General features: G+C 30.4%; 1 protein-coding gene across 3 annotated transcripts in view; it reads right to left on the reverse strand.

Moving 5' to 3' along the window:
- Positions 1-281: 281 nt before the first annotated feature.
- The window catches only part of LOC141449771 (uncharacterized), a 30543-nt gene continuing 18157 nt past the window's right edge, over positions 282-12667 (reverse strand). For 2 of the 3 annotated variants that reach the window (XR_012455684.1, XM_074119518.1), the window contains exons 12-13: positions 10077-10181; positions 282-2884 (exon numbers count right to left, since the gene is read on the reverse strand). Coding sequence is in view for 2 of the 3 variants with exons in the window: in XM_074119518.1 (XP_073975619.1) it covers positions 2874-2884; positions 10077-10181 (116 nt within the window). In the remaining variant the exon portion in view is untranslated. Of the gene's footprint in view, positions 2885-10055; positions 10182-12667 lie in introns of all 3 variants that reach the window. The other variant, XM_074119517.1, reaches the window with a different exon arrangement.

Here is a 12667-nt window from a genome sequence, read left to right on the forward strand (position 1 = left end):
CGACGAATCAGAGGCACTCAGACCTCACTATTTACTCGGCATTAGAGGTCTGAAAGAACATAGATTCCTGCATTTTTTTGTTTTTTTGTGCTTATGAAAATAGAAGGGTATCAGAAGAATTCAGGTTCCTTTTTTATTCCTTCTTACTTATCTACAGCGCACCGACATGCCAGATTTATTTTTTTACTCTAACAAAGCTTACACACTGCAAAGCTAATTCCCTGTACACATTCCAAACATCTGTTTAATGGGCTTAAAAGCTACTTGAGATAACTGGTAAATAAATTGTAACACCACACTTTTAATTAGTTAAAAATACATGAAAAGCCAAATAAAGAAAAATGTTGGGTTTCCAAATATTAATCCTTAATCGGATTGTGAAAATCAAACTTAAAGAAAAAGTGTTGGCTTCTAAATTTACTTCTTTAAAACATAATCAGTCGAAATTTATTACCTTAATAAAAAGAAAATAAAATCACTTTTAATGAGCTCCTTTTTTTAAAAAAAAATTGAAGTGAATAAATTCTTGTTTGATCATTAATATTGAAGAGTGGTACAAAATTAATTTTTCTGAAACTTTTCATTCATGATAAATTACACTCAATTACATAATTATAAAGACCAAATATTTCCATCACTCAAATATTACTAAATTTAAAGGTACATTGTAATGTGAACCAAAAAATCAAACTTTAAAATATATATATATATATATATATATATATATATATATATATATATATAAATTAAATATTTACACAGTTTCACTTTATGTTATTTTAATTTTTTTATTTTCAGTCAGTAAAACTTTTACAGAAAGGGTACTGTACAAATATTTCTACGTTGGATAAATATTTATGATTAAACGTATAAATGGTGACATTTTAATTTTAAAATGTATTTTTTTATACTTTTTACTCATCTAAAAATTCATTATTATGCGAGCCACTTTTACAGATTTTCCTTTTAAGAAAGAAAATCTGAATATGATTGGTAAATTTATTTACGTATATTAATTATTTTTATTCTACCTTGATTTCCAAAAAAGAAAAGTAATCTTACTTCGGATTTACTTGTTTTTAAATTTCAAAAACCAACAGATTTTATAAATTTTTGTCAGATTTGTTAGTTACCACGCTAACATTAACAGAAATTCTTAGATGCGTTGATTTATTTCAGCTTTTGTACTTTGTTTGGGCAAGTGAAGTGAACGGGTCCGAAAGTGTATATTGATAATCGTAAGCATTAAAAATGAAATTTTCTGCCCAAATGAGTTAGAAGCGCCCCACTTTCTGTTTTTATTTTTAGTATTTTATCGCCCTTTCTCAAATCTGCTTAAATTATTTTATTTAAAATAATTATAATAAAATTAATATTAAAAATTGTCCACATGCCATCCACCAAAATATGTCCCATTTATTTTTATCCAGAAAAACAAATAGATTCGATGAAGCTCAGACAGAATACTCCCTTTCTCACGTTATTTGAATAATAAACCTTGGTATTTTGATTTTTTTAAACTCCAATAAAGTAAATAAATAATGTAGGAGACAAATTAGGAATTCCTTTTTAAACGAAAAATTGTGCAAATTTTCGTTGTTACAAATAATACTATTCTAAGTTCTTAAATTATAATAGTAATTAATTCTTTCCATCCCCTCGCTGTCCGTTGTTAATTAACGTAAAATAACAAAAAATTGGATCCGCTTTTCAAGGAACTTCAATAACCAGAAAAATCTATTACTATTTCAATGTTTTTAAAGCATTTTCTACCTGCGTCACTTCCCGATTATCTGAGATTTTTTGTTTTCAGGTTAGACTATTCCCAATTAACCTTCTTATCGAATGATAAGGCCCCCAACTAGGATCACATGAAACCAACTGGTTATTCTGGAAAAAAATAAAATAAAAACTATAGATATACATTCTGCTTGAATAATAATAATAATAAAATTATTGGTTGTTTGTTTTCATAAAATTCCTAATGTAAGTTGTTACAATTTAAAAGAAAAAAGGTATTTTAAAAGGGAAAGTATTATATAAAATATACTAGAAATCCGATGTTAATTTAAGCTTTAAGCTGTTTTGAACAATTTTGTGTGAAAGCTGAATTCTTTAGCGGTTGTCCAAACGAAGTTCACACATCTCCGATCAATTAATTCTTAACTTGTTTAACATTAATAAGTATTTCTAAAATGATCAAAGAGCGGTCGCATAATACCAAATTAAATGATGCTAAAGATAGAACTCTATAAATTTTAAGCTTTCCAAGAGAAATGACCAACATATTAGGTTATTTCGTTTAATAATTTTATCTCTAACATTTACAATTTGTACAACGAATGGGCAGTGAAATCCGGTAAGAAACCATTTTCTATTTTACAAACATGTATGTGGGTATCTGATGCCCAATCATTGAGTATTATTACACCTTCAAACACATTTGTACATAATTTACAGATTAATTTATGGACAGAGATTATCCGAAAAAGAAAAGAAAAAAGTATTTACAAAAGAAATATTTGTACAATTATTTACAATTATGAGTAGTAAATGTATACAAATGACTATCAGAAAATATTGTAAATATTTATACAAAAATAATGTAGGTATACATTTACTAATTAATAATCTTGCTTAATAACAATGTGTTCACAATCCACATTTGAAAAATATTTCCATATAATTATGAAAAATCATCCATTTCATTGGATTTTTATAAGTTCATTAAATCGTAAGGAATGAAAGTTTTCAAAATTTAAACAAAATTTATAAATTTGTTGACCACGTTTTTTACAGTTCTGAATTGCGTATGATGACTTAATAAAATACTTCAAAGGATGCAGTAGTTTCATCTTTTTATCCCAAGATATTCAACTGGCTCCTGAAAAGAGGTAATTCCACATTTTTTAAGCTTTCTTTTCTGTCTTAACCTTTTATAACCATTGGTATACTGGTAATATCATAACAATTATTAATAATACTATTGTCTTAACAAGACTCTTACAGCCGATTAGGCCATAAATAAGTTTCCATTACATCAAATAAAAAAGGGCGATATTCGCTAAAAAAAGTTAATAATTCCACTCATATGAACCTCTATTTGATTATCCTTTCAGAAGTAAGGCTTCTTGGTAATTAATCTCACCTTCAATGCAAGAATTAGGACTAAATATATATTGCAATCATTAGGCAGACGGAATTTAAAGACCATATTTTAATTTAAGATAACCGCTGGCAGCAGCGCAACTATCAATGTTAGTAAGTCTTCAGCAGCTGGTATTTTGCTTAAGGACTTACAAAAATAATCAAAAATCCAAATTATCGTCTTCCGACACAAATCAGGCCAAATGGTTTAATCGTGTAGGTAATGTTAGACATTTTAAATATTTTTACAATATTGAATTTATTGATTTTGATAACTTCTATGAAAAGAAAATGCAATTGAAATAAAATAAAAAGTTATAAAATGCAATTTACGACTTGAGATAAGAACTGCTTTTTTGACCTCGTAAGACATTAATGATCGTTTAGCTTTGTCAGTTAAAAGATGTAATACTATAAAGATAAAATTATTATAATTTTTTAATTATGGACACTTTGCAAATTACACATTTACATATATTTATTAATACTACTACCTTGTCAATTTAATCAATTTTGAAAAGTAACGTTTTTGATCGAAGGTGAAATTAATAGCCTAGAAACTTTTTCCTCAATAAAAAACAATCTACTGTGAACACCTAAAGACTTCAGTAAAATTCTCAAGGTTTACTAAACACTTCGAATGTTTACTAAACGTTAGTTATTAGATTTAAGAAGTAGGCGCCACGGTAGCCGAATGGTTAGAGGCGAGACCTGCACAGCTATTATACAGGGTGTATACGGAGGAGTGGTCGAAACTTCGGGGGGTGATTCAGCAGCTCAAATGAAACAAAAAATATTCTATTCACTTTGGCCCGATTCTCAATAGTGTCGCAAGATATTTGCATTTTTAACTATTCCGTCGATATTCGCGTTTTTCGCCATAAAAACGGCCGTAACTTTTCTATCCTTTATCCTACAACAAATCTACTTATTCCAAACGAAAGAGCATTAAATTTCCTATAAATCAGTTTAACCCAGAACCTCAAATCCTTTCTAATAAACAATGAAATTTTTACTTTAATGTCAAAAAATTTCGTTTTCGATGATTTATGTTAAATTTTTCAACTGCATTTTTTCAATGATTAATGAATCAAGGAGTCATATAATTGCAGAAAAAGTTGCGCATTTATTGAGCTTCAAGACCACAAGGATTTTTTTGGTTTTTAATAAAACCCTACCCCGAACAGAGGGGTGTAAATGCAGAAAGTAAGTCCTTACAGTTTTTAAAATTAATGCTAACTATTCTTTTCGTAGAATACCAGAAGTGAGCAAACGAATGGTTGACAATTGAGAAACGCTCTACCACAGGCGCGGCCAAGTAACAGAAATCCGCAACTTCGTGTTAGGAAATTATTGCCACAACATGCTCTTCATCACACGCCGCTATTCAAAGTGAAAGGCACGCGCCTTGTACTTACTCTTACACCCATTGCCAGAGACAGTATTACAATCACGCCCATCTCGAGATTTTTATCGCAGAAAAAAAAGGACATGAGTAGAGAAAGAGGTTTTTGCTAACTGGTCTCTGTCCATCTGGAAGTATTCCCCGTAACTCAAATACGGAAAACCGCAAAAAGTTCGAATTCTACCAGTGGTTTACTTAAATGCCATCATGAGACCTGACAATAAGGTTTTCGGACCATTGGAAGAACCACTTAACTCGATTTTTTGGGGGAAGGAAGATTTTTACGCGATTGAGACTTCTGTAAAGACGATGTTTTCCACAAGCACTAAAATAATTTTCTCCAATCGTAATAAATCAAATTTACAATTATTTATAGTGTTTTTCAGAAATCCAAAAGAAAAAAAAAAAAACTATGCTTTTAGAAAAATGGTTGACGAGTAACTTTGAAGAAAAAAGTCCCTCAATTCCAAACTTAAATGTAGCTGTACTTACAATTGTTAATAACTGCTTCATTTCAGTTATTCTGGTTTTATTCTTTGTGCATAGCAAAGAGAAGAAAAATCAAACGAACAAAAAATTAAGAGTACGTAAAATTTAGAACAACTATTTTAGGTAAATATACTAAATACAGACCATAATTAAATTTCCTGAAAGTTTACAGTGTTTTTTTTTATCAATTATGATTATAATTTATAATATTTTATCTTTTATCTTACACTTTATGACGGATAAAATCTAAGTATTATCCAGCAGAGCAGACCTAATTACATTTTCAATGTAATCTATTATTAAAAATGTCCAGTAGGACAGTTGTATAAGTGTTAATATTATGTATGTACATATTTTATATAATTTTATTTATATTCCAGAATTTTGGCAAGTAACCTTATCTAGATGTGGAAAAGTTCGTAGTGGAGGAAGAAAAGATTAGAAGCGAAAGACAATACAGCGCGAAAGAAGATCTCGTCCTTACTCCTCCATCTATCGAAAAAAGAAATACAGTGTAATCCTAGAAGAAGACTGTCCGTACGTAATCGTATCAGTACAGTCTTAGGCTGCTACTGCTGCTTCTCTTCGCATTTTGGTCAACATAATATACAAGACGTACCTGGTTAAAAGACCACTGCTTTATTTGGAAAAAAATGTTCATATAAACAAATATCTAATTCTCATCCGTTTTCGAAAAAAAAAGGTCTTAATTCGCAATGAGCTAAAGCTATAACAAATTTAATGTTACATCGATAGACATTAAATTTTCCTTATGTATTGAGATTGTCATCAATAGTTGCAATAACAAAATTTAAGCCTAAATTTAAACTAATGAAATGTTTTTAAAGCCGAAATAATCTCTGTACAGGCCAAAGGTGTACTGAATAGGCCTCGGGTGCCTTTAAACCTAGAAGTTGACGAGCCATAAAAAATATAATAATAATAGCCATAAATTAGTCTGAATTCGATTCTGATGACATAGTTATAAAGCCAGATAAAGTTCCTAAAAATTGACACCATTTCGAAGCATAAATTATTCTCCAAGCAGCCTTGATCTTCCTCCGGAAACTGGGAAAATAAAAGTAATCGAAATTTTTAAGAAAACTAATTAGGCTCTTATGTGATCATTTCCAGACCTAGATGCTGGCACTTTTTATAAGGTTTCCTTGTCTAATCGGCTTTCAAACGGTTTATCATTTTCCAGGATTCCTTTTATTTTCGTATGAGTAATTACGTTTGTTTTGCAAGAAAACGTGTTCACGAGCATACAGCAGTGCTAGTGTATTGTGTTGTTTAATTCATTAAACTCTTTTGGATGGAGCTGTAGTCAATTTTTAAAGTAGATTGTCTTAAAATAAGGTAGTATAAGATTACAAATTGCACTTAACATTTACTTCTCGTCTCTCTGAAATATTTGACAAAATGTTAGAAAATATTTTAAACAAGAGCTATTTTTACAATCGAAGGTTAATTTGCTTAGTTTCAAGTAGGGTGCAATAGAAAATTTTGAATGACCAAGTCTAACAGATAAGGGAAGTTTATTTATAAGTTACTTAGTTGTATTGGTTAATTCCAGATTCCTATATAAGGATTATCTATCTAGTTATGGGTTCAAAGGTTGTTAAGGCTTATTCACATTCTTATCTTTTTCATCAGTTTATTTGTGTTCTTATAAAGTACATGATCATGCCCCGCTCGTATTGCCTCGGAATGAGGATGAAATTTTACAACTTTTTGATGACGACCCAACCCTGAGTAGCAGGAGGGGTGGACGTCAACTCCAAGTTTCACAATCTACAGATTTGCATGCTCTTCACCATGACCAGCGACACCCGTACCACTCTACACAGGTTCAACATTTATTACCCAATGATCTGGAGAGGAAACGTAATTTTTGTAGCTGGTATTTGGAGAGAGTGGAAGAAAATCCATATTTCTGTGAAAGGATAATCTGGACAGATGTGGCAAGTTTCACCCGCAGCGGCGGATTTAATTTACATAACAACCACTTCTGGGCCGCTCAAAATCCCTATCAAACTAGGATATCCCATTTTCAACATCAATTTAGGGTGAATGTCTGGTTAGGGGTTTATGGTAGCCAGCTTCTTACGCATGTTATACTTCCACACAGAATGAATGCGAACTTCTATTAAGGGATTTTGCAAAATAATGTTATCCCTATGCTAACAGACATCCAAGAAGAACTGCGAGAAAACCTCTGGTGGCAAATGGATGGGTGTCCTCCTCACAATGGTAGAATTGTGACGGACTGGATGAACCACCAGAAGGTGGATTGGTCAACATAGGCCTGTGCAATTTAACACCCTTAGATTTTTATGTTTGGGGTACCTTGAAAAGTGAGGTTTACAGTGTGCCAATAAACTCAAGGTAGCAATAAGAAGAAAGAATTTTGATGGTTTGCTCCAATATGCGGAGAGAAGCGCAGATGTACGTAGATCCACTAGATCAGAACTCGATGATGTCGATTATGTTGCAGCATGAAGGTGGCCATTTTGAGAATTTTTTATGAAGACTTGTTCGTTTTTGTAGTGAGTTCCTTGCTTTTTGCATTCTGCACACATGAAGACTTATTTTTGTGTTATTATGAAGTTTATTTTTACTTTATGTTTTTGTGAAATTGTATTTTGGAGTAAATAAATACAACTATACGAATTTTTGTTTAAAATATTTTCTAACATTTTGTCAAATATTTCAGAGAGGCGAGAAGTTAATGTTTAAAGTTCAATTTGTAATCTTAGACTACCTTATTTCAAGACAATCTACTTTAAAAATTGACTACAGCTCCATCCAAAAGAGTTTAATGAATTTAACAACAAAATACACTAGCACTGCTGTATGCTCGTGAACACGTTTTCTTGCAAAACAAAAGTAATTTCTCATACGAAGATAAAAGGAATCCTGGAAAATGATATACCGTTTGAAAGCCCATTAGACAAGAAATCTCTTATAAAAAAGTTCCAGCACCTAGATCTGAAAATGATCACATAAGGGCTTAAAAATTTCGATTACTTTTATTTTCCCAGTTTCCGGAGGTAGATCAAGGAGAATAATTTATGCTTCGAAATGGTGTCCATTTTTAGGAAATTTATCTGGCTTTCTAACCATGTCTAAACCCTTCTGAGTAATAACATTTTTATTACAAAAAAGTAATGTTTTTATAAAAAAAAAATTAAGTGACGTCACTCAAGAATGGTGGAAAATAGAAGTGGCCAATACGTCATTGAACTCCACTTTAGATGTACTACACATAGCAGGCCTATGTACATTACTTACTGGTTCACCCTGTATATATGTATTAACATACACGTATGTAGTAATCAATCTCACTATCTGTCCCATTGGAAGCAATATGGTTTGTTTGTACCAAGTTCTATATATACATATAAAAAAATAGAACTATTATTACAAAAAAAAATTTGGCAAAATCTCTCAATTGCATTGCATAAAAAATTTGGAATTGTTTTCATGAGAGCTTTTTATTTGCATTAGCTTTAGTTCTGCAGGTATTCAAATTATATTTTATTTAAAAAAAAAAAAAAAGAATTAATGATGAATTAGGATACAAAAAAAAATCTAGAAAAATAGTGATAATCGGTTCATGGTTTATATGCACATCGCGAAAGACATTTCCAACCATCTCCTTCATGTATGATCATTTTTTAACCTGATAGAACCGTTACATAATAAATTTACTTTATTTTATAATTAGTGAAAATCGGGATGATTGCTAATTTAATATCACACTCCACAGTGAAGCGGGACACATCAAACTCGCTTTATCTACAAAGCACGACAAAAAGTATTATTCATATTAAATTGTGATGCAAGTAAGCAAAAGACTCGAAATGGAAAAGAATTGTATTTTTAGTAATATTTCTTAATACTGTTAACAGTAGGGAAGTAAGTATTAAGGATTGATATATCTTCGAAATTTAGTATCCATGAAAGATTTCTTCTCCTGATAAGGAAAAATGTCTGATGTTTTGAGCGAGTTTCAGTATTGAGAGTAAGGGTATAGAATCTCCAGAACTGGTCGATGTTTTTTTTAAAAAAATAATAATAAAAAAAAATAACAAGTTTCCCACGAAATTCAGCTAGATTTAACAGAAACTTATAATTTAGTGTGCTATTATTAATTCATAAATATAAACCTCTCCTTTGAGTTGAAATAAACAAAATAAAAAAAAGAGTTCTAGTGATTCTGTGGTTCAGAAAAGAAAAAAAATTGTGTGCTTTTGTTCCCAATTTCTAAAATTATAGTTAAATAAACTACGATACCAATCTAAAAATGGAATTTTAAGACTATCTACAAATGGCCCTTGTCCTTCTCGATCATCTCTTAGAGAATAGTAGTGCATGTTAAAGGCACTAAGAACAGTTAATTCCCGCGTGTTGGGCGACAGAAAGAACCTTCTCTTTATGTTGTTCCACTTCATTCATTGTGGGCCAAACTTTACTCGAGTGGAAATTCTAAATGATTAGTCCGTTTAAGTGTTGCACTAGCGGTAGATGTTTTCTTTCATTTTGAAAGCAACGCATTAACTCTTCTTAACATTATATTTTGCGAGAAACAAAATAATTTTCTGATTTAAATAAGAAAATGTTTTAGGTGGGGGAAAAAATCAAGAATTTTATTAATTCTAAAGCGCTGACTCTGAAACAAATCTCGTGACATGCAAATGCTTCTTGATATAGTTTAAAACATTTGAAACACAAGTGTAAGTAAATGATTGAGCTACATAAACAGGTTCAATAAATTCAAAGACTATGAAGCCTGTTTGTTAAATTTCAAGTGCTTCTGTATGTTTGAATGCTTGAAATGTTTTTCAATGAAATATTAAAATCTTTACGTATCTCCAGCAATATGGATCCCAAACTGTGGTGTCCACCACCATTTCAGCTATGCTTAAACTATAGTACTATTCATGAATTATACTTTCAAAACAAAACAAAAATAGAGAAAAAACAAACAAAAACGAAACCATCTTTTTACCAAAGTAATTAGTTAACGTACTCTTTTTTGGCTTCACTTCACATTTACAATTTCCCGTTCGACTTCTTGTAAAAGGTCTGAGTTCTTCCATCCATTTGCCAGTCTCGGACAATTCATCCCAGATAGCTGAAAGGAAGATGAGAACAGTTTGTTATTACCTTTTTATTACATTATAGATTTCAAAATTATTCTTTGTTTTTCTACAGAATATTTCTTATGAATATTAGCTACACTTTTTGAATAATTACTTCAATTATCCATGAAAGTCTTGAAACAAATGGTAATGGAAAGAACATTAACATGTACCATTTGATTTAATATAAAAACGCAAACTAAGTTATCCATTCTCTAACTGAGACTGATAAAATAGAAGTTTATCAAAAAAGTATTATATTCTAATAAGAATTAAGATTTTTTATTGACAGCATAAAATAATCAAAAATAGCGCTGGGGTTGGAAATAATAAGAAAAAATAGTTGCATCCTGTCCTATCATATTGGTGGCAGTAAGGTAAGTTTTGAAGATCTATTGCAGCCCTAGAAAATTTGTTTCAGCAGAAATATATGGGCGGCAAAGAAATTTTTGATTTTTTTCAAAACGCAAAGAATGTTTAATAAAAGTATAATTAAAATTATTAATTATTATATATTGATATTTATATAATTTGATTAAATATTTATTTATCTTATATATTTGATACTAAATCATGGAATTGCAATACGTATTACAGAATTACACAATTTGCATATATCTTTTTTAAGTAAGAGGTTAACTGCAAAAATTCACTAAAACTGTAAACCATCACAGTCTCTTTTAAAAGATAAGAACGTATAACGAAGAAATCCTCTGCATTCAGTAGACTTCAGCAAGCGTAATAAAAGAAAGAATATAAGTTCACAAAAAAAGGTTTAGAATATCAAATACTTTATCAAGGAAGGAGGAGTTGCTGTTTAAACGATGAGTCTGAAATGCATTATTCAGAACTATATTTTTTACTTTCAAAACAAAACTAGAATTCAATTATGTGCCTAGTTTTGGTTTTATACGTCGCAGCACATAAGTTCTTTGTTACTGCAGGATTCGGGTTCAGATATTAATCACTTAGTTTGATTTAAAATAGGTGAATTCCACTGATATTTACATCTCACTAGTGTTTGAATAATGTGCTATGAAACGATTGATATAGCATAAATCGCGGAAAATTCTAAAGAAATTTGCACTTTTCTTCGAACGATTTTCTCAAAACAGAATTTAATACTATTAATCTTCGTGCAAAAAGTTTCTATTTTTTCAATAAATAAGAAAAAAATTACGACTACAATTCTTGGAAGTTGTCAAAACTGCTGAGTCCACCTTGCGCAACTTTAATTAATATTCTAAGTCACAAAATTCGATAGTACATAAAAAAAAGTATGACTAACTTTGGCAATATTCTTTTTCTTGCTTTTAGGATAATGAATCAGTTCAATACTACAAAATTCTAGAGGTAGAACTGGACTTTCCAAAGAAAAACCAACAGAAACATTCCGTGTCTTGAGTTGAAGTAATTTAAATTAGAAATATTAACTTTTAAAAACATTTCTTCAGTTCAACTACTTAAAAAAACAAAAAATCAAACTTTCACATTATTGATGAAAATTCAGCTTTATGTACCGCTTTAAATAATATTTCATGCAGTTATAAAGAATATGCGCTATTTATAAACATTCATATTCAGTGTCTTTTCAAGAAATTCGCCTTGTGTAACAGGCGGCAAACATCTTTAGAATAAGGTGGTTGCTTAGTTCTGTAACCACCTTCATATTTGGAAGTACGCAAAATATTACATCTACTTTATTGAAGGAATTATACAAAATATACAATATTTTGAAATATTTACAAGTGTATGTTTGCATCAAGAAAAACTGATTTCAGAGAACTGTAAGACAAAAGAATTCACTCAGCAAACAAAGGTTAACATAATAGACATGAAGTCAACAAAAATACAGATTATTACCTTTTCGGAAATACGATGATCAAAGACCTTCATGAATGTAAATTCAAATCCTCAAAAAACTATGTTATGTTCTAACATAAAAACAAATACACTAGTGCCATACAATGTTTACACTGAGGATTCATCACTAGTTGTTAGGCAATATTAAACTTACAATCGACAATAATTAACTGTAGAGATAAAATGTATCATTATTTCTAAGGTGCTAATGCCAGAAAGATTAATCAGCTTGATAAGGGCCTCATCAACAATTCCTTGCAACCTGCTCAGTCAGGCAACGAGACACACACCATTCTGGTACGATCTGACTGATCAAAAGAGCTGATTCAATTGTACTCTAAAAGTTTTTTTAGGACGTCCTACCAACTTCATTCCTAGCTCTTCCACTCGAAGAAACCTAAGTTCCTCAACCGAGCTCGTTATAGTCTAATTGCTACAAGACCAATTGAGCACAAAATACAGTTCTGTGTATGTGACGTTTCGAGCAAGCTGATCAGTCCTATTTAGGAAAATGACACCCCAGAACGAACGCATAGGTAAAATGTATAAATTATATTTAGACATTGTTACGTTTAAAATTTTTAAGTTTTTTTGGATAAAACCAAATATGAATTTT

Source organism: Rhodnius prolixus, unplaced genomic scaffold (assembly GCF_049639745.1).
Source record: "Rhodnius prolixus isolate KJV_2025 unplaced genomic scaffold, Rpr scaffold_2, whole genome shotgun sequence".
Lineage (NCBI taxonomy): Eukaryota > Metazoa > Arthropoda > Insecta > Hemiptera > Reduviidae > Rhodnius > Rhodnius prolixus.